Source organism: Vulpes lagopus, chromosome 13 (assembly GCF_018345385.1).
Source record: "Vulpes lagopus strain Blue_001 chromosome 13, ASM1834538v1, whole genome shotgun sequence".
Classification (NCBI taxonomy): domain Eukaryota; kingdom Metazoa; phylum Chordata; class Mammalia; order Carnivora; family Canidae; genus Vulpes; species Vulpes lagopus.
The window spans coordinates 12496994-12521006 of record NC_054836.1 but is presented as its reverse complement, the minus strand read 5'-3'; the positions used below and the strand labels follow the sequence as shown (position 1 = coordinate 12521006).

At 33.8% G+C, this 24013-nt stretch overlaps 1 protein-coding gene across 1 annotated transcript; it reads right to left on the bottom strand.

The window, feature by feature from the left end:
• Window positions 1-5313: 5313 nt before the first annotated feature.
• Window positions 5314-5781, bottom strand: LOC121474869 (40S ribosomal protein S15a-like). The gene has a single exon (XM_041728017.1). The coding sequence runs from the start codon at window positions 5749-5751 to the stop codon at window positions 5359-5361; it is 393 nt and encodes a 130-aa protein (XP_041583951.1). The 5' UTR covers window positions 5752-5781; the 3' UTR covers window positions 5314-5358.
• Between the last annotated feature and the right edge of the window lie 18232 nt (window positions 5782-24013).

The following is a 24013-nucleotide window of genomic DNA, read 5'->3' as shown; positions in this document are numbered from 1 at the left end:
GGGGAATATGAATAATAGTGAAAGGGAATATAAAGGAAGGGAAAAGAAATGTTGGGAAATATCAGGAAGGGAGACAGAACATAAAGACTCCTAACTCGGGGAAACGAACTAGGGGTGGTGGAAGGGGAGGAGGGCGGGTGTTGGAGGGGAATGGGTGACGGGCACTGAGGTGGACACTTGACGGGATGAGCACTGGGTGTTTTTCTGTATGTTGGTAAATTGAACACCAATAAAAGTTAATTAAAAAAAAAAAAAAAAAGAACTCAACCGATGAGGATTGGCAAAAAAAAAAAAAAAGATAATTTTTTATATTGTATATCTTTTCGTAGTTCTGTAGACTAAAATCATTCATTTCATTACATTTTTATCCACACGTTTCTATATGTGTATCTAGAAATTATAGAGACTCTTTTAGAGAATTGAGCACAGACATTTTCAGAAGGTATCATGCTGTAGAATAAAATAATACAGGAAAATAAGTTTGTTGTCTTAAAATTCCAATAAATTCAGATTTCGACTTAATGTAACTGCAATCCTATTTATTATTATAGAAATAAATTATTTCATATTGATCTGTAACTCTTCTTGACAAATATAAGTAGTTCAAAAATATTCCACAGCTTAGGGGCCCCGTGGGGGCTCAGTTGTTTTAGCATCTGACTCTGGATTTCTGCTTAGGTCTTGGTCTTAGGGTCCTGATCTCAGGGTCAGGGTCATGAGATTAAGTCCTGTGTGGGGCTCTGCACTAAGGGTGGAGCCTGTTAAGATTCTCTCTCTTCCTCTGCCCTTCTCTTCCCCAGCTTGCCTGCATATGCTCTCTCTCTAAATAACAAAAAATATTCCATAGCTTTGATTTTTAGGGCTGTGAACTAAGATATGTTTATTTATTTTCCAGTAAATAGCAAATCCATTGAGACAAAACCACTCTAAAATTATTATTAGACAATATATCTTTATACTGTATAACTTGACTAAAGCTAAAGAAAAGTGCTCACAATTTTTAATACTTTGAATCAATGGATTTTTCTAATAAAATTATCTGGTGACTTAACTGAGATCTTTTGCTTTTGTAAAATATCTTTTCTAGTCTTAGAATTCCCTTACAAAATTTCTGTAACTAAAATAATAATTTCTTTTACCATCTTGCTATCTAAGAATGATTTCTTTGTTTTGCAGCAACTCAGACCATTCTATATATTGCTAAAATTATAAACTCAAATTTTGTTTAAAATTATTAAAAAATTTTTACATTTGATTCTGATTTCAGTAACTAATTTGATTCTTTTTTTGAATTTGGGAAGGGAGCTTATCAGATTACTTATACTTTTTGCTGAGACAAAATCTTCTAATATTATCTAATTTATTACATTTATTTTAAAACAATAAACAGCTTCTCCCTTCTAGTCTGATATAACAAATTGCAGTTGACATTTATTGTGAACTTGTAATATACTTTCTTCTAGGTTTTTTCTTTATTGTTCCTATCATAGTACCAGTTTCTGAATCTTCTTTTAATTCTGGCATCAATAATAAGCCTATATTTTAAATGTGAAGATATGCTTATATTTATTTTTATCCTAGAAAAATAATTTATTTATATCCTAATTGAAATTATAATGAATTATTCAATTTAATTATCAAATAAACTTTACATATATATATCACTTGAACTCATGCTGACTGAATACACTATTCAAATAAACACGTTGTAATATATTGCTGCATAGAAAAATATTCAAGTTATCACCTGTCCTTATGAAATCTTCTTGGTGATTTAGTTTATTAATCTTTGAACTGTGTATATAAATCATGGTATTGAGCACATATGTTGTATCTACAGTGATTTTATGTCCCTTTGTCTAAGTATATTTACTGTGTATTTATTTTCATTATTTCTTAAGAATGCAAGTACTCATCTACTTTTAGTAATTTTCCCGTCTGCTAAGTAAGCATACACAATATTGTTATCTACCTCATAGAGTTAAATAGTATAGTGAATATAAACCACTTAGAACAGTACCAGACATAAAGAAAGTATCCAGTGAATTTATACTTATTCGGAGGAGAAGATGTGCATGATACATTATTAAATGAATGAAAGACTAAAAATAATGTATAGGGTATGATCTAATTTGTAATATAGATATATTATGCAGAAAAATATGAAAATCTATATACCAAAGTGTCAACAATAGTTATTTCTGGATGGTGGGATTAAAGGTAATTTTTTTTATTTCTAATTTTTATACAATGGCCATATATTACTTACATAATAAAATAATACATTATGAAAGGGAGCATTTACAGAAAACTTTTGGAAAATTATATTTGTCTTTCCTTGTCTTCTACAAGTTTCTGTAGAGTTAGGTCTTCTAAATTTTAGAATAATAATTTAATTTGCAGGAGAAGAATTTCTTATGAGACTTGAAAAATGCTGGGCCAGTAATCTGTGGGTGGTTGGGTAGTTTAGATTTGAAACAAGTGATTTTTAAAATATGCAAAGTTGCTGTCACTTGGTGCCTTTTAGTTTATTATGACTTTTGGCCAAAAATATAGTTTTTTTGTTTTCTGATTAATACTCTCAAATAAATTTACTTTGTAGTAAGTTGGTTGATAAGAGTTGCAGTTTGATAAAATTCCAGAGAGCTTGAAAACCCAGAGAGATACTTTAAAATATTATTTTAAAGATAATTCTTTATTTAAATATAAGAGATAGTTAACTCCTCACATGATACTTTTTTGGGGACCCTGAAAATTTCTCTGCCCCCTGAATTTTTTTGGTGGTGCCTTAAATTCTTTCAGCAGAGAACAGAGAATTATATTCCAATTGGTTTTCAGGCTTGGTAGTTCCGAACTAAATTTAATAAGGGATAAATGGCTCACAGTAGACCCTTTTCTCATCTTAACCATTGGGAGGGATAGAAGAAGGTGAGCATAGAAGTTCCTATCAAAGCAAGATCCAAGCATAGAAGCAGGGTGAGGTGGAGAAATAGAAGGATGCTCACGCAATACTCTTTTCCTAGTTCATGTTTTTTCCCGGATTCTTTCCAATGTCTCTTCAGGCTGGGCACAAAAAGAGAGGTTTGAGAAAAAAATTTACATTGTATTCTTCAATTAACCTCTGTTTCTGCATAGGGTTTAACAAGCCACCAAACTTGTACTTTCCTGCAAACAGCGTAGTCACCTTCCATAGGTCAGTGTGGTGGAGCATGGAGAATGAGGGATAGAGCTCACCACCTTCTGCTCTATTCCACAGTCTGTGTGTCACTTGTTGAATCTCATTGTCTGGAGTCCTGCCTGTTTGTGATTTTTGAATAATGACAGAACATACTTGAGGTGGGATAGGAAGGTATCCCCCGGAAGTTATAAGATTGGCTTGTGGGAGGATACTGACTCAGCTAATTGCTCAGCTGGGAAATGGAGTCTATTGGAATCCTGCTCCAGACTTCACTTGTGGCTTTGAAGCACATAACAGAGTTCACAAACACGAGGTTGTAGATCACTGAAACCGAGAAAAACTCACGAGGAACATTACTTTAATACTTGTTGCATGCCTGTGGCCAGTTTACCCATAAGAGGCATCAAAATTGTAGTAGACATCTTTTGATTTTGCCTGTCTGTCACCCTTACTCTAACTTTGGTAATGGCATCCTGCCTTTCTTTTAGGAATTTTCCATCTCCAATTCAGAGGTCATGATGGACTTATTCATCACATGCACTGCATTTCCCATGTCCCTCACCACCTGATCCCACTGGCCCAAGAACCTACAGGGGATCCAAGCCAAGCCAGTCTACCTCCTGGGATTTTGAATCTTGTGTAGAGTTGGAACTGCATCATTCTGATGGCAGAGCCTCAGAGATACTTCCTTTGACATATATACTTTCCCCTTGATATCTTTCCTCAAGCTATTTCTGAGTGAGATATCCAGAGGAGTCCTGGTTCTTGTCAGAGCTTGGTGGTAACTAGTGTTCTGATTATGAGCTACTGTGGGTAGCTAATAATTCTAGTAAATTAAAAAAAGAAAGTTAATCAGAATTGTTTTTTAAATCAATGGCTTCTGAATGGATATATAACTGGCTCACTGGTAACATCTCATCTTTTAATGAAAAAACAAAACCCTCCAATCTGAAACTAGGCCAACACTCCAGCAGAATCATCAGTCCAAGCAGCTGCACAGGATGGGCAAAAGGGGAAAAGTGGAAGCATGAAATATGGCAGCCAGAAGGCAGCAAAAGAGGTATATCTTTATTGAAGAAATTTTCTGAGTCTTGGAATGTAGCCAAAGATATGTTTTATAGTTGACCTATGGCTTCTCTCTGCCCAAGGGAATTGCTATATGGGCTACTATTGATCCTGCACAGGTAATATCCTTTAAGTCCCATTGTACTACTGAATTTCTCAATTTTTTCACTTTCCTACTTGCTTTCCCTCTTTACCCTCATTCCTTTGCTTGGGCAGTTTTTCTGTATGAATTTCACTTCTCACTTTGCCTCTCACCCACCTTTGAGATTGATCTCTTCTGAGAAGCCTTTTTTGATGAAGTAATCCGATATTAACTTATATTCATTCAGTACATAGCAAAATCACTTCTGAGCATTATTTCAATAGTACGAGTTAGCTAACGGGAGGGTTTGGAGTATTCTAAGCACGTGAAACAAACAAAACATGTGCAAAAACCTGGAGCCACGAGTGTTCCCGGATGTTTAGGAACTGGAATATATTCCTTCTTTCTTTTTTATTGGAAGTTAGTTGGTGAAGGGGTGGGTCAGATTGCTGAGAAGATGAGACTGGTAAGGCTGACAAGGGTCAGATGATAATGTTTTATAAATATCTGTTGAAGGAAGATTTGAATCAAGGAGGGCTTTATTTAGATATACTATGTACTTTAGCCTCCTCATGCAGCCAGGACAGGCAGTATTAAAACAGTTTCCATCTTACTTCAAAATTCAAGTCCTGGGCAGCCCAGGTGGCTCAGCGGTTTAGCGCTGCCTTCAGCCCAGGGCCTGATCCTATAGACCCGAGATTGCGTTTCATGTTGGGCGCCCTGCATGAAGCTTGCTTCCCCCTCTGCCTGTGTCTCTGCCTCTCTCTCTCTCTCTCTCATCTCTGTGTGTCTCTCATGAATAAATAAATAAAATCTTAAAAAAAATTCAAGTCCCTTTTCTGTATCCTACTCTGCATCTTGAAATAGTTCTTTCTCTGGAACGTGGAACAGAGACCTAGCCTGGGTTTGAGCACTGCTCAGATACCAATGGATCAACGTGCGGGACAGAGAGAAGAGATGTGATTTTATTTTATTTTATTTTATTTTATTTTTTTCCATTGAGGCATTTTATTTGCACGTATGAATTACATCCCTAGAAAAAGAATCCCAGGATTTTCCCTCCTGTGTGTTTTCGTCTTGCTTCTTCGTGGTCCATGATGCCAGCTGAGGTTGTCAGTACAATGAAACCAAACTGGTGGGATGGGAGCAGGTTATTCTGCCATTTTTCTAGATCTTTCAGTTGTACATCAAATCTGGGGCTGATCACTCCACACTTGTTTAACCTGCCTGTGAGGTTCACAACAATTTTCCCAGCTCTGTGATCATCGATGATTTCAAATTCGCCAATGTAACCATGCTTCATCATCACAGTGAGAAATCGGACAATGGCTTTGGAGCATGGCCTGATAAGAACCTGGCGCTTGCCTCTCTTTTCAGCGTTGTTGATGCTCTTGAGAGCATCTGCCAGGACGTTCATGCGCACCATTGTGGCGGCTCGGAGAGATGGCGGAAAGAGGACGGGAGGGCAAGAGGTGTGATTTTATAAGGCAAAAAGTGCACCTACAGAAGGAAAACTTAGAAATATTGTTTGATGAAACTGTAATAGAGAATTTTGAGCAACTGCATTTAGAAAGAATGACAATATTCTGTAATTTGTGTTAAAATTCCAAAAATAGGGACTCCTGGGTGGCTCAGCGGTTGAGCGTCTGCCTTTGGCTCAGGGCATGATCCTTGAATTAGGGGATCGAGTTCCACATCAGGCTCCCTGCAAGGAGCCTGCTTCTTCCTCTGCCTATGTCTCTGCCTTCTCTCTGCCTTCTCTCTGTGTCTCTCATGAATAAATAAAGATCTTAAAAAATAAGAAAAAATAAAATTCCAAAAATAATGAGGTGACTCTTCCAAAAGAAATCTGTACAGTATTGAATAATAAGCAAAATATAAGATTAGCAGACTAGTAATGGTCAGGACACAAACACTTCCTTATAGGTAGAACTGATTCCAAAGGGTCTCATAGGCAAAGTTTATTTAGTGAACCTATAACTCAATTCAGATACAGTCTTAGAAAATTTTGGAAATTTTCATAGACCAGGTGGTTTATAAATGAAAGGTGAAAAGTTAAAATCAGGACTGTACATATGTTTTTTGAGAAAGTTAATTATTTAGTATAATGTATGATTCTTAAATTTCTGTGTGGGTCATAATTTTGGATATAAAATATTTTCATGTATTTTATAAAATATATTTATTTAAAAAATATTTTAATATATTAATTTCTTAACATATAGAGTTAAGTTACCCCTCTTTCCATAAAATATAAATAATATATTTCTAACCCAGATGAAACTCAACTGAGATAGGCTTTCAAAATGTGTATGACATACCAGTATATTACCTCTCTGTAATGTTAGCTTCTTTCCTCTGTCCTGAGGTAGTGAGGAAAGGCCAGAACAGCTGTATGTCCCAAATGTGCCTAGTCATCACAATCATGTGAATGAATCCTTGAATGAATCTTAGATCCTCTTGGGCCTAAAAGAAGCAGAGTCTCCTTGGCCCGTCTTGGAAATCTACATTTTTAAATATACACCCTGAGCCAAGTGTTTCTGATGATGAGCCTGGCTCCCCAGAATATGTATATATCCTCTCTCTAGTACCAAGAGAACCAAACCCAAAGGTAAAAGAAGGTGGTTAGAGTTGAGCAGAACAGTTCTGATGCTACCATATGCCTCTGTCCTTCATATGACCTAGCAGGTTATTTGTTTTACCCTTAATTTATTCTTTACCTATGATTTGACAGTTTATTTCACAATTAACACTAAGTGAGCAGAGAATCTCTAAAATTATCTTTGAGGCCCAACGTTTTTTATTATTATGAGCTCTGGTCTACTGAAATTGTTGACGATTTCCAAATATCCTTCCTAATGAAATCAGAGAGTGAGACAAATCATAAGAGACCCTTAATTATGGGAAACAAACTGAGGGTTGATGGAAGGGAAGGGGGTGGGGAGATAGGGCTGGGTGATGGACATTAAAGAGGATGCATGATGTAATGAGCACTGGGTATTATATAAGACTGATGAATCACTAAACTCTACCTTTAAAACTAATAATACATTATATGTTAATTGAATTTAAATAAAACAATAAATAACTATAATATCCTTTAGATAATTACTATCAGGAGAATATAAAGTATGTAAACTTTGTGATTTGAGCAGTATAATTTGTGATGTAAAATAAAGGCGGTGCTAATACATAAATTAAAAAAAAAAGACAACAAAAAACCACATATCATTCCTAAAGTAGGGGAAAATGGTCAAGGTTCTCTGATGCATAACCATTGCATTGTGAGTCCTTTGGAATAAGATCTGTATCTAAATAAATTGGCTTTGCAAAACCCTTAATATCCAGACAACCCTGTGCATCTTTTCAGAGTTCAGTATATATTTGGCAACACTTTAAAGAGGAGAAGTGATTGTTTTATGATTAGGGGAATAGCCACTCATAGAAGTATGATTTGGGGAGCTTAGGCAAACACTTCCCCTCCAGCTCAAATATGATTGATATCTCGTACCTAAAGCCTGATTCATTGATCCCTTTCAAAATACAAACAAATCTCTTTTCAGATATTTGCAGTTGTGTGAGAATAAAAAACACCCAGAATTTCAGTGTATGTAGTATCCGTGCAAGTAAATGTGTGTGTGTGGAGGGAGAGAGAGACAGACAGACAGACAAGGGGAAAGTGGAAGAAGAGTGAGGAGGTGAGCCATCAAGGAGGAAGAATAAGGCCTTAGAACAAGGAAGCTGGGACCCATAATTCCCTGACTCTTTTGCTGTATTTGCTCTAAACAATCTTTAAATATGAAGGTTAAGCTATGGGGCACAGTTCCAGGGGCTTATTTCTGTCCTCTGAAAAATTATAGTTTCCTACCTCCTTTTTTCCTTCTCCAGTCAATGGTTTCTAAACTTTGTGCTTCAGGAACTATAAAGAAAAGTCATTCAGTCAAGGACTGTTTATTTAGTGCCCTCCAGGGTGCCTAGAGCTGAACCAGAGAAAATTAATAGGATTAAACCTTCAAGCTTTGATGCTGGTTTTGAAATACAGAGCTGCTTGACCCATATTTTCAAAAGGACATTTATACTTCTTTTTAATGTGTATTAAGAGAGGAAAAATATTTGACCTGCTTATTAACATGTCTTTAACGTTTAATGCTTTTTTGAAGCCAGATTTATTAAGGTATAATTCACATGTTGTAAAATTGACCCTTTTAAGTGTATGGCTTGATGAATTTGATAAATGTATAGACTCATGTTACTACCACTGCAATCAAGATATAGAACAATTTCATTATCCCTAAATATTCATGCCCCTTCATCATTAACCCTTCCTCCTACAACTAGCACTTGGCAATCACTGATCTGAATTAAGTTCTTTGTCCCATGTCATAGAAATCAATCATACATTATGTGGCTTTTTAGACCAGCTTCTTTTACCTAGTGTAACACATTTGTGATTAATGCATGTTATTATGTGGATCTGCAGTGTATTTCTTAACACTGCTAAGTAATATTCCATTATATGTATGTATCAGTTTATCTATTTACCATTTCAAGAATGTTAGAGTTGTTACCAGTTTTTGGTGATTGTAAGTAAAGCTATTTTATGGATCTCAACTTTGTTTCATTAGTTCTTGCATGCTATACCTTTCCAGTTTTTAACATTTAACCTGAATCTTTATATTTAATACAATTTTTTTGTAGGCAGTAGAGAACTGGGCCTACTTTTTAAGTCTAACACAATCATCTTTCTTTTAACTGCCATTTCTGGACCATTTGCAGTTAATGTAATTATTTATGTATTTACCTTTAAATCATCATCTTGCTAGTGTGTTTTGATATATTTCCATTGTTTTCATAATTATTTTCTCAATAAATTAAAAATAATTGAACTCACTGGTGAAGACATGGAAGAATGACAGTGAAATAAACATATCTTTCCAGGCAAATAAAAGCAGAAATAATTCACTGATGGTAAACATACATTATAAGACCATTAAAGGAGGTTCTTCTGGCAAGAGATGGAAATCTAGACCTACACAAAGCAATGGAAAGGATAATACTGTAGGGTAAATGTAAAACACATTTTTAAATTTTAATTCCTTCAAAAGATAATTATCTAAAGGGAAAAATTATAACAATATACTGTGGGTTCTACACAATCTGTATGAGTATAATACATGATAACAATAATACAAATGCTCAAATGGGGGAAATGGGAATATATTGTTACAGGATTCATATACTGTATGTGAGCATAAGATTTTTGAAGATGGATTTTTTTAAGATTTTATTTATTTATTCATGAGACACACAGAGAGAGAGAGAGAGGCAGAGACATAGGCAGAAAGAGAAGCAGACTCCATGCGGGGAACCCAATGTGGGACTTGATAGTGGGACTCCAGGATCACACTCTGGGCCAAAGGCAGGCACTCAACTGCTGAGTCACCCAGGCGTCCCTGAAGTTGGATTATGATAAAATAAAGATATATGTATTGTAAAAGATTCCAAAATAAGAAACAGGTATGACTAATAAAACAACAGTAGAGAAAAAAGCAATCATAAAAAAATATACAAATAAGGGAGAAAAGAAATACAAATAAGGGAGAAAAGAAAAAAAAATACATATATAAATAATTACATTAACTGCAAATGGTCTAGAAATGGCAGTTGAAGAAATCTTTATGCATTTATAACTAAAGAAATTTGATAATCTGATAAATGGTGCCACAAATTCATTTGAAGATTGAACTAGATATAATAATTATTCTTGTTTAGGAATAACAGGAGATGGAGTAAAGGGAGAGGGGATCTTTTTTTTTTTTTTTTTGCCCAGTACAATCTCTTCTCTCTCTAAGATACTAAGATTTAGTAAATTGTAATTTAGAAAGATAGCAGAACAAGTAGGAAAAGTAGATGCAAATATCCAGGTGCCACACAGTTTTGTTTTGCTATTTTCTCATAAGTGAGATTTCCTTAAAATCATCAGACACTAGATTAACTTCATAATGCAATGTCATAGCTTTAGTGGCATGATTCTTTTTTTCTTATTAATGTGTCCTTTGATAAGAGTAAGTGCTAGCCCCAATATTTAGAAACCAGAGCTCAACATCATTTGATAACATCACAGAATAAGGAAGATGGTTGTTAAATTGTTTTTAAATATTTAGGGCAAAAAAAATAAAATAAAATAAAATAAAATAAAATAAAATAAAATAAAATAAATAAATATTTAGGGCAATGGGTAAAGAAGATGTGACATATGTATAAGATGGAATATTTCTTAAGATGGAATAATAAAGAATGAAACCTTGTAATTTGCAACAACAGGGATTGACTCAGTATTATGCTAAGTGAAGTAAGTCAGACAGAGACAAATAAATGCTATATGATTTCATTTACATGTGGAATTTAAAAAACAAACTAAATGAATAGCAAATAAGCAAAGAGCAGAAACAGACCTGTAAATACAGAGAACGAACTGATGATTGCCAGAGTGAGCAGGGGTGGGGAGTTGAGCAAAATGAGTAAAGCGGAATGGGAGATGCAGGTTTCTGGTTATGGAATGAATAAGTCACAAGGATAAAAGATACAGCATAGGGAATACAGTCAATGGTATTGTATGGTGATTGATGGTAGCTACACTTGTGGTAAGCAAGACATTTTGAGTCACTTGTACACCTGAAACAAATGTAACATTGTATGTCAATTATACTTCAATACAAATAATGTAAAATGCTCAGGACAGATAGAGTTTGGTTTAAATATGGAGAGATGGGGATCCCTGGGTGGCTCAGCGGTTTAGCCCCTGCCTTTGGCCCAGGGCGCGATTTGGAGTCCTGGGATCGAGTCCCACGTCGGGCTCCCGGCATGGAGCCTGCTTCTCCCTCCTCCTGTGTCTCTGCCTCTCTCTCTCTCTCTGTCTATCAAAAATAAATAAATAAATAAATAAATAAATAAATAAATAAATAAATCTTAAAAAAAATAAATATGGAGAGATGGTGCTGATAAATTTATAATCTGGAGAAAGGCTTTGGAGAGAAGAAATGACATTGATGCTGAATTCTACTATTACCAGTTTACCAGGGATGGGGCTTGGCGGGGGGGAGTGTGCAATGAGATACTTTATACATATAATATCATTGTATTCTTCATAGCATTCCTCCAAAGCAACTCTGTGAGGCATAGTTTATGAATGGAGTTATTGAGGCTTAGAAAATTTATATAATGTATTAAAATATACTGGTAGAATCAGAATTGAAATTTGCGCTCATTTTGACTCCAAACCCCATTTTTCCCAACTCCTCTCCCTTTTGCTCCCCTCCCCTCCCCTCCCTTACTCTCTCCTCCCCAAAATAGTTGACCTGCGATATCCCATTAGTTTCAGGTGTAAAATATAGTGATTTGACACTTACATACATCACAAAATGCTCACCAAGATGAATGTAGTTACCCTATGTTATCATATAAAGTTATTATAATATTATTGACTGTTTTCCATATGCTGTACTTTACATCCCCTTAACTTATTTTATATCTGGAAGTTGGTGCCTCTTAAACCCCTTCACCTATTTTGCCCATCTCTCCACCCCTCTGGCAACTGTATTTATGTCTGTTTAGTTTTGTTTGTTCATTTTATTGTTGTTGTTTTGGCTTTTTAGATTCCACATATAATGAAATCATATGGTATTTATCTTCCTCTTCCTGACTCATCTCAGTTAACATGGTACCCTCTAGGTCCATCCATGTTTCACAGACAGGAGGATTTCATTCTTTTTTTATGGCCAGGATTCCAGTGTATATATGCGTGTGTTTGTGTACATACACATACTACATCTTCTTTATCCATTACCTATTGATAGACACTTAGGTTGCTTCCACATCATGGCTATTGTAAATAATGCTTCAATGAACATAGGGGCGTATGTATATATCTTTTTGAATTAGTCAAACCTCATATTCTTATCATTAATTAAACAATTCAGTTTACTAGATAAGTGTATACTGATTTTGTACCTACAGTGTTAAGTACAATGATGAAAGGTGGGGCATAAAAATAAGGAGGACATGTTTTCTACCTTTGGGTGATTTATGGCCATTTAAAGAGAGCCATCAGGTAAACTGATAGTATAAGTTTTAGATCAGCTGCCCGGTGAGTGTCCAAAGGATGGAGTGATCAATCCTCCTGGGAAAAATAGGCTAAGAGCTGACCTTATGGTGGATATGATGATCAAACTGAGCCCTGGAATGTGAACCTGTGTTCAGTAGTCCAAAAACCAAATGATAGGAATGAGGAAGGTTATTCCAAGGAAAATGTGCAGTTTGAGTGAAGCAAGATTTTTTTCCAATGAATGTCTTACAACAGATTATTTTATTAAAATAACTTTGGTGCCCTGAGGAAATGGGGCATGCAGAGTTGATTTTGTTGCCTTGTAGAGCACAGCTTGGTAAAACAGAACCAGCTGATGTACCCAGTGGGGTGATGTCTCCCTGACATTGTACATATGAGAGCAATGTTTCACTGATTAGTAAATTTTGGGTAAAGGTGAAAACTAGAGAGAATATTTTCTTCTGAATTTTATAAAAACTTGAAAATGCTAGTTTGAGCAGGGAAAATAATAGTGCTCACCTGGAATTAATGGGTGCCATAAGGACAATTAGAGCCAAATGTGAAGGTTTTAGTGTATGATAGTAAGAAAGGTTATATATAAAGCAGGTGACTTGTGATTTCTAAATAAAAGAAGTATTTGCAAAGTTAAAGTCTTGTTGAGAAGGAACAAAACTTAATCTGAAAAAGTACAACAGCTAGGGGCAGTTGAGAAAAAAAGACTGAAATGAAATTGGGCATTTGCTTGGGATATTCATTCTCAAACTTGGCCTAATGTACGTTAGAATAGCCTGAGAAGCTATTAAAAATGCAGATAAACAGGTTGTGCCCCATACCAATTAAGTAGAATTTCAGGGGGTGGGGGGACTAACCAAAAAACAGTACTTTTAAAGATCCTACAGTCATTATTTTGTGCAGCAGCATTTGGAAATCAGTGACCTAAGCCAATGTCTACTTCATTTTATTCCCTTAGGTTAGCTTTATGTAGCAAAACTTTGTAGTAAAAAAAAAAAGTGAGAGAGGTCATTTTCATTTTAAAAATTGCTTGTGAGTCCTCTTGTCCAAACCAGGAACGGGAATGCCTAATAGAATTTTAGGAGTATGCAGAAAATCATCAAGTTGCTTCCCCCTCAACCTTATATTGGAAAAATACCTGTGCTATAGTTCCTATCATCATATACTTTAGAATATGACATGACTGGTAACTCATTATTATGTGCTGAAAATCAGAGATGACAATGATGCATACAAAGTACTATTCTCTTGGCACCTTTCCCAGATCACCTAAATCACAAGAAAATATTATTGTGAATTCCCACTTTTTCCTGTGGATTACTTAGGACAAAAACCTTACCATTCATTTTATGAAAGAGGAAGGTGAAATGCAAGGAACTGAGGCTAGAATCTAGGTTTATTGATTTTCATTCCTTATTATTCCTGCAGCACTTGGTGGACCAAGCCAAAGCTGAATGCTCACATGATTAGAGCTGGATGCCAGAAATGCTATTTTTAGGATAAAAAGTGACAAGCTGAAAATTTTGCTTTGAAATCAATATATTTGCCCCAAAGGTATCATATTTCCAATGACAGTAGAAATTTTTTTTTTTTTGACAGTAGAAATTAAAGTAAGATCTGTGAGGGGAAATGCTTAAAATATGGTCTAAGGAAGAACGATTATTCTTGAAGATGATTCTAAGAATATTGTGTTAGTTTGGCCTGCTGTAACAAAGTATCATGGACTAGGTAGCTTCTAAATACAGAAATTTATTTTCCACAGTTCTAGGGGCTGGGAGTCAGAGATAAGGGTGCCAGCATGGTTGGGTTCTGGTAGCAGCCCTCTTCTGACTTTGCAGACTGAGAACTTCTTATTGTATCCTCAAATGGTAAAAAGAGGAATATCTCTGGCTTCTTATTACAAGAAAATCGGTAGTATTTCTGAGGGCTCCACTCTCATGACCTAATTACCTCCCAAAGCCTTACCTTCCCCTTACCATTGGGGATTAGATTTCACATATGAATTTAAGGAGGCACAAATATTTAGTCCATAACATATATTAAGCCACATACAAACTAAGAAGTATGTATTGCACATCTGCAATGTCCTTAACATTTACTAGGCAACATAGTACAGATAAACAGAAGACAGTTTCCTATATAAGGAGATTGTAACATATTAGTAGGCTAAGATAGCACTTGCTATAAAATTATTCCACATAATAATACAGTGTATAATTGTTTGATGAAGCTAATATGAAAAACTTGATCGCATTCCATTATAGTATAAGAGGAGTCACTTATCTTTTATAATTTCCCTTCAATATTATAGAAAAATATGTTAAACTCATATTTCAGAAAATATACATCAATATCTGGGAAAGAGAATATCAATATGAGACATTTTTAGAAGATTTTACTTTGTCTAAATGAAAAAAAGACTCCTAAAACAAAAGACCAATAAAATACCAGATATAAAATCCATTAAGCATCTTCTAGATTACTTCTCATTTTATAGAATTCAGTGAATAGGGGAAAAAATTTGCATGTCACAGTGTCTCTTTAATTAAAAACTTTTTCCATCAACTACTCCATCAGACTGAGTTCTTTGGGACAACTAAAAGCTTTTTCTTTAAGTTGAGGAACAAGACAAGGATGACCACTCTCAGCACTTCTATTAAATATAGTAATAGAGATCTTAGCCAGAGAAATTAGGCAAGAAAAAGGCATATATATTGGAAAGGAGGAATGCAAACTTGTCTCTGCAAATGACATGATTTTATATATAAAAACCTCACCAACACATTGTTAGAATTAATCAACAGGTTGAGTAAAGTTAAAGGGTACAAAATCAGTTTACAAGTAATCAATGGTGTTCCTATACACAAACAATAAACTATTCAAAAGGCAAATTTATAAAACAATCTTATTTATAATAACATAAAAAGAATAAAAAAACTTAGGAATAAACCTAACCAAGATGGTAAAAGGCTTATATACTGGAAACTGCAATATATTCATGAAAGAAATTAGAGAAGACACAAACACATGACGAGACATTCCATATTCGTAGATTGGAAGACATAATAATTGCTGTCTATACTTCTTAATATGAATTACAGATTCAGAGTTATCCCCATCAAGATCCCAATAACATTTTATTACTGAAATTAAAAGAAATCCTAAAATTCATATGGAAATAAAAAAGACCCAAAATAGCCAATGTTATCATGAGAAAAAAGAACAAAGCAGGAGGCATTACATTTCTTAGTTTTAAAATATATTACAAATCTTAAAATAGTGTGGTACGGGCATAAAGACAGACATTTAAATCAATGGATTAGAAAAGAGAGCACAGAAGTAAATCCACACATTCACAGTCAACTGATCTTTGACAAGATATCTAGAATACACAATGGTGAAAGGGTAGTTTCTTCAATATATTATGTTGGAATTAGTGGATATTGACATGTGGAAGAATAAAACTGTGCTTTTATTTCACAGTATATGCAGAACTTGATCCCAAGTGGATTAAAGACTTAAATGTAGTGCCTAAACTGTAAAACTACTGAAAGCAAATCTAGGGAAATAGCTTCTTGACATTGGTCTGTGTAATTTTTTTTTTTTTTGATATGACACCACAAGTACAGGCAACAAAAGCAAATAGAGACAAGAGATACTACATCAAACTATAAACTGTGTACAGCAAAGAAAGCAATCAATAGAGTGAAAAAGCAGCCTATGAAATAGGTGAAAATATTTGCAAAACCTTTATCTGATTAGGATTACATACACAAAATATGTTTAAAAAACTAAAACTCAATAGAAAAAACATTTTAAAAAATGATCAAAGGACTTGAATAGGGCATTTCTCTAAAGAAGACATACAGATACCACCAAGTGTATGAAGAGGTCAACATCAATAATCACTAGGGAAATGCAAATCAAAATCACAATGAAATGTCACTTCACAACTGTTAGATGACTGTTATCAAAGAGACAAGAGATAACAAGTGTTAGCAAGGATACAGAGAAAGTAGAACACATCTACACTGTTGGTGGGAATGTAAAATGGTGCAGCCAGTATGGAAACTAGTATGGAGATTGCTCAAAAAATTAAAAATTAAATTACTGTATGATCCAGCAATCCCACCTCTGGGTATATAAGCATATCCAAAGAAATGAAATCATAATCTCAAAGAGGTATCTGCATTTCTGTCTTCATTACAGCATTATTTACAGAGAGGTGGAAATAGCCCAAATGTCCATCAACAGATGAATGGATAAATGAATGTGACATATACATACAATGCAATATTATTCACTCTTCTGAAAGAGGGAAATCCTACCATTTTGAGCAGTATATGGATAAATGTGGAGGACATCATATTAAGTAAAATAAGCCATGGACAGATGGACAAATATTATATGGTTCCATTTATATGAGATAACTAAAATAGTCAAACTCACAGAAAGAGAATAAAATGGTGGTTGCCGAGGACTGGGGGAGAGGGAAAAGGGATTTGCTCTTCAATGGACATAATGGACATAAAGTTTGCTATGCAGGTTGTGTAAGTCTAGAGATCTGCTGTATAACATAGTGCTAGAGTAAACTATTTAGTACTGCGTCCTTGAATATTTTTTAAGACTGTAGATCTCATGTTGTGTTCTTACTACAAAATAACAAACTAAAAAATAACAACAGCAACAACAACAAAAATCAAAAGGAAACAAGGAAACTTTTGGAGGAGATGGATTACAGGTATTACCTTAATTTTGGTGATGATGGTATGGATATGTCCTAACTCATCAGATTGTATACATTAAATGTGCATTTTTTGTATATTAACTGTAATTTAATGAAGCTGCTCAAATCTTTGAGAAATAAGATAGTGAATCATTGATTAAATTCTTGGTCCACCTTTTTTTATTATACATTCTAAATTTCTCTCTTCAAATATCAGTTCCTGAGATCCATGACTTTGGGCTGTGAAAAACTAAAGTTTCAAATTCTTCGTTCTGATATAGAAGTGTAAATCTTTTTGCTTAAAATTAGTAAAGTTAGTCACTTAGATATTTTGACATTGTCTAGACATACCTTACATTAATGTAAATAATACATTGAAAATTAACTATCAAATAAGGTGGTCTTATTGACGTGAGTGAATTCTACAACACAAGGAGGCATAGGTTTACTAAAACAAACCTGTAAATGTACTAGTAAAATACCACCAAATCTGAAAGGAGGTAGCATATTTTTCTGTTGTAAATGCAATTACTTCTTTGGCCTATCTACATGAGAAAAGTTTTAAGTGTATATTTTTAGTTCTGCATTTTAATATTTCTTGGAATATGTAAATTCTGGGTCTTAAATGAAAAACCATGGTGGCCTGAGTTTTGTTAACCTTCTGTAATGGATAACTGGCATTCCTTTATGCAGTTGCAGTGGCAGTGAAACATGTCACTGGATTCCGCATCACTTGCCTTCAGGTAAATACAAATCAAAACCACAATGAGATACCACCTCACCCAGTGAGAATGGGGAAAATTAACAAGACAGGAAACCACAAATTTTGAGAGGATGTGGAGAAAGGGGAATCATCTTGCAGTGTTGGTGGGAATGTGAACTGGTACAGCCACTCTGGAAAACTGTGTGGAGGTTCCTCAAAGGGTTAAAAATAGACCTTCCCTACGACCCAGCAATTGCACTGCTGGGGATTTACCCCAAAGATACAGATGCAGTGAAAACCTGAGGCGCCTGCACCCCAATGTTTATAGCAGCAATGTCCACAGTAGCCAAACTGTGGAAGGAGCCTTGTTGTCCATAGAAAGATGAATGGATAAAGAAGATGTGGTCTATGTATACAATGGAATATTACTCAGCCATTAGAAATGACAAATACCCACCATTTGCTTCCACGTGGATGGAACTGGAGGGTATTATGCTGAGTGAAATAAGTCAATCGGAGAAGGACAATCACTATATGTTTTCACTCATACGGGGAATATAAAAAATAGTGAAAAGGATTATAGGGGAAAGGAGAGAATATGAGTGGGAAAAATCAGAGAGGGTGACAAAACATGAGAGACTCCTAACTCTGGGAAACGAACAAGGGGTAGTGGAAGCGGAGGGCATGGGCGGGGGGACGGGGGGACTGGGTGACGGTCACTGAGGGGGGCACTTGACAGGATGAGCACTGGGTGTTATCCTATATGTTGGCAAATCGAACTCCAATAAAAAATATACATAAAAATAAATAAAATGGAAAATTAAATTTTTAGTGAATTTAATGATTGCAGAAATTCTAGTATGCTCAGAGAAAGTCTAATGGTAGTGTAAGTTCCTTTTATGTGGTACTTACTAGACAATTACTAGACTTGGACAAAAAATAGAGTGTACTTCAGGTGTTAAAAATTTTACCTATCCCTATGTGTGTACTTTAATATTACTGAATAGAATGCAACTGATATTTTTTGAATATTTATTCTGTGTCAGGAACTGTATTATTTTCATTAACCATATAAAGAAAATAATTCAGGAAGGGCTAAAGTGATCAATTTACAGAGCAGGTTGATTTGACCATAGATTTTTTGGTTTTATTTATTTACTATTATTTTATAATTATGTAATACAAAATATAAAAATATTTTAATAATATTATTTATTGTTTCCTTATGTCTATTTTAAGTGTACATTTCTGTAACCCCATACCATAACAAAATATTGACAATTTCCATTACCCGAAAAAAGTTCTTTCATGTTCATTTAGAGGAAATTCCTTTCCAAATCCGGGGCCTGACAACCCCTGACTGCTTTCTGAATTTTCCCAAAGACTTAAACCAAACCAATAGGGAATGTTTTCTCTTGTTTTGCCTATTCTTGAATTTAATATATATAAAATCATACAGTATCTATTCTCTTGTATCTGGCTTCTCTGTTAGCATAATGTTTTGAGATTCCTTTGTGTATCACACTAATTTATTCATTCCTATTACTAATATTCCACCGAATAGATATATCACAATTTCCTCCTCTGTTCACCTGTTAATGGCCGTTATAGTTTTCCAGTTTTGTCTATAATGAGTAAAGCTACTATGAATAGTTTTGTACAAATGTTTGTGTGGACATACATTTTTCATTTCTATTGATTGAACAGGAGTGGACTGGCTGGATGGCATAGGAAGTATATGCTTAACTCTTTGGAGACTCTCATCCTTTTCCAAAGTGATTTATATAGTTTTATATTTCCAACAGCAAGGCATGAAGCTATAACTACTCTACATTCTCACCAAAATTTGGGAAGTCTTTTCAATTCTAACTATTCAAGAAGATCTTATTTAATTTGTATTTAGTATCATTTCCCTGATCTAATGGTATTGAGTATCATTTCATGCACTTACTCATCATTTGTAGGTCTACTCTTATAAAATGTACATTCAAACTTACCGAATTATATTGTGTTGATTCTCTTAATATATTCTGGGTACAAGTTCTTTGTAAATATATGTCCCGAGAATACTGTAGAATCATCCTCTAGACTGTAGATTGTTTTCATTTTTATTTTTCATTTTAATACTGGCTTTTATTTTTTTATTTTTTTAAAAGATTTTATTTATTTATTCATGAGACACACACACACACACACACACACACACACACACACACACACAGGCAGAGGGAGAAGCAGGCTCCATGCAGGGAACCTGATGTGGGACTCGATCCTGGGTCTCCAGGATCAGGCCCTGGGCTGAAGGCAGTACTGAACTGTTGAGCCACCCTGGCTGCCCATATAGTGGCTTTTAAATATCATAATGTTTTAATTTTGATGAAGCAGGGTTTTTCAATATTTTGATAGGTATGCTTTTATTTCTGTTCTAAGAAGTCATGGTTTAACTCTAATATTTCTTCTATGTTTTTGGTACTATGATCCATTTCAACTAAATTATTTGTGTATAGTGTGAAGAAGTGTCAAGGTTCCTTTTTTCCTCCATTCAGATATTTAATTTTTCCAGCATAGTTTATTGAAAACACTATTAATTCTCTACTGATTTACCTCATAATGTTTGTTGAAAATCAATTTATTAAACATGTATAGTTCAACTTCTGAGCTTTCTCTTCTGTTCGATTGGTCTCCCTAACTATTCTCATACCAATAACAGACTGTCTTGATTATTATACCAAATTATTTACATTGGTTATTTAGTATGGAAACATAAATATATTTCATTTTCCCATATATTCCATTATATACACTTGTAGGTTACTTATATTTTCTCAATCTTTTTTGAAATGGCTATATCTTTTTTTTAATTCAAGCTTTTAATTCCAGTAAGTTAACATAGAGTGTTATATTAGTTTCAGGTGTACAATATAGTAATTCAACAGTTCCATACACCACCCTGTGTTCATCATGAGAAGCACTTATCACCTTAATCTCCATCACCTATTTCACCCATCCCCCACTCTCCTCCTCCATGTCTTTATCTATCTATCTATCTATCTATCTATCTATCTATCTATCATCTATTTATTTATTTTTTCCTGGTTGACTTCTGTTTTGTTTATTTTCTTTACATTTTTAAATTTAAATTCAATTTGCCAACATATAGTAAAACACCCAGTGTTCATCCCATCAACTGCCCTCCTCCGTGCCCGTCACCCAGTTACCCCATGTACTTAAATTTTAAAATCAGCTTGTTAAATTATCAGAAAAGCCTTCTAGGAATTTAGTTGAGATAATTTGAATCTATATGCCAATTGAGGGGGAATTAGTATCTTATTATTAAGTTTTTTAAGATACTTAAATTTTAGATACTTTTATAAAGTGTATTTCTTATTTTATTTTCTTCCTATTTTTATAATTTATTTCTAACTTCTTATTGTTATTATATTAAAGTATATTTATCTTTTGAATGTTGCTCTTTTATCCTATAACCTTGTAGTAGCTTTTCTGTAGATTCATTAGGATTTTCTACATACATGATGTGAACTATGAGAGAAGAGACTTTACATCTTCCTTTCAATCTTCCTTTCAATCTTCATGCCTTTTATTTCTTTTTGTTGCCTTAATGAACTTAATGAACTGTTTAGGACTTCCATTATAATGTGCAATGTGCACTATATATATATATATATATATATATATATATATAGTGTAGTATTAGTGTTGAGAGACAATATCTTTTACATTTTTCTGATCTTAAGGGGAAAACATTCAATTTTCACCATTAATTTTTTTCATAGATATCCTTTGTGAAGTTGAGGAACATTCTTCATATTCTAGTGTCCATTTCTTTCTATTCTATTCTAGGGTATACAAAATTTCTTTCTATTCCTGGTATGTATTCCTAGAAAAAACACTTGTCTGTAATTTGCTCTTGTAATATCTTTGTATATTTTTGATTTTAGGGTAGTGGTGGTCTCCCCAAATTAATTGTACAGTGTTTTTTATACTCCAATATTTTCTGAGACATTTTTGTATGATTTCTTCCTTAAATGTTTGATAGAATGCACCATTGAAGCCTACGGATACTGTTATAGTTGTATTCTGCAAATGTTGGTGTATGTGTTTTCATTATCATTCAGTTAAGTATATCTACTGATTTTCTTTTGTGACTTTTTAGATTCAGGGGCATTATTAAAAAGTTTGTGACTTAGTTTGCAAATATTTGAGGACTTTCTAGATTTGTGATTTCTACTTTAATTCAGTTGGAAGATTTAATTCATTTTAAATTTATTAAGACATTTTAAGGTCCAACAAAGGGCCTATCTCCATGACTATTCCATGTAAACTTGAAAAGAATGTATATTCTGCTGTGGCTTGGTGGAATGTTTTATCACTGTCAGCCAGATCAAGTTGGCTGACATTTTCTTCCAAATCTTGTGTATCATTACTCATTTTATGTCTGCTTGTATTATCAGTTGTGAGAATATTGTCGATTTTCCTAGTATTGTTTTCAGTTATTGCTTCATATATTTTGAAGCTTTTATAGTAACATATAAATTTTGAATTTTTGCATCTTCCTAATGAACTGACCCTTTATCATTATAAAATAGCTGTCTTTATCCCTGATATTCTTGTTCTGAAGTGTACTTTATTCTGATATTAATAGAGCCACTCCTGCTTTCTTATGATTGGGGTTTGTGTGAATTGTCTCCTTTCATTCTCTTATTTTAAACCTGTTTCTGTATTTTTAAAATGGGTTTCTTATAGGCAAAATATAGTTGGTATTAATTTTTTATTCCAATCTTAAAATTTCTGCTTTTTAATTGAAGTATAGGCCACCTACGTTTAATGTGATTATTGATATGGTTGTGTTTAAGTCTGTCATCTCTTGCAAGATTTTGCCCATTGTCTCATCTATTTTTCAATTTTTTTCTCTTGCCTTGTTTTGGATTGAATATGAGTGTGTGTGTTTTCTATTGTTGTATTTGATTTTATCTGCAGAGTTAGTTGTATCTCTTTTTAAAGAAAATATTTTTGTGATGGCATTAGGGTTTACAATATGAATCTTTAACTTGCCATACTCCACTTTCAAATGGTATTATACTACTTCGCATGTTAAGAAACTTATAGCACTATAGTCCCAATTTTTCCATCATTCCTTTTAGCTATTGCAGATGCAGTTTTATTTCTACATAAGCTATACATTTTACAATACATTGTGAGTGGTGGTTTTTTATTACTATTGGCAATTATCTTCTAAAGGAATTTTAAAATGAGGATTTTTTTCTTCATATTCACATATATTTTCATCATTTTGTTCTTTCCAGTCCTTTGTGTGGAACCAAGCATTCACTTGGAATCAACTTTTCTCTTCATAAAGAACTTTCTTTAATATCTGGTACCCTTTTCACCATTCTACCCCCCATTGATCCTCCTTTTACTGATTTCCAAGCTTTCACTGAGTATAAAATAATTTGAATTTTTATTTGGTAGATGAAATTATATGGGAGATACACATATCTGCATTTATTTAGTAACTGACTAGTGTTCTAAATGCCAAAGCCTTTTATACATGAATTTAGATTTATAACTTGAGAACAAACTGAAAGGTAAGTTATGTTTTCATGTGTTTGTGAATTTAGGTATCCATTTACCATATGATCTAAAATATTTTATGAACTCTTTCTGGGCAAAATAAAACTCTGTTGGACTTTAAGATTATTGAAAAGATTTAAAGAATAGATTTTTAAAAGATCTCTGAGACACATATATTGAGGAGACATGCCTTTTCCATTTAGATATCTAGTAATGCTCAGATCATTTTTTATGATGTAGATTTGAGTTAAATTGGTAAAGTTGTCAATTTATGAAATAGTTTCAGTATTGTATTTATTTTTTTATTTTCCTGTTTGGTGCTATATCTATCTGTCCTTTTGTTTTCCACTTAGGAAAAATCATAACAGAGGCTCCGTTCTCAATAGGAACATATTGATATGAAATTGCTTTATTTTGAGTTGCTTTTAGGAAATAGTCATAATCATTTCTGATGAATTTGGGGTAAATTTTTATAGAGATAGAAAATATAAGGATTATAAACCTAATACAGTAGATAGAGAGTTAATGACAACAAAAAATATGTTTGAGAA

Bases quoted from the DNA above. Each gene is read 5' to 3' on its own strand.
- LOC121474869 (XM_041728017.1), bottom strand. From the start codon at position 5,751: ATGGTGCGCATGAACGTCCTGGCAGATGCTCTCAAGAGCATCAACAAC.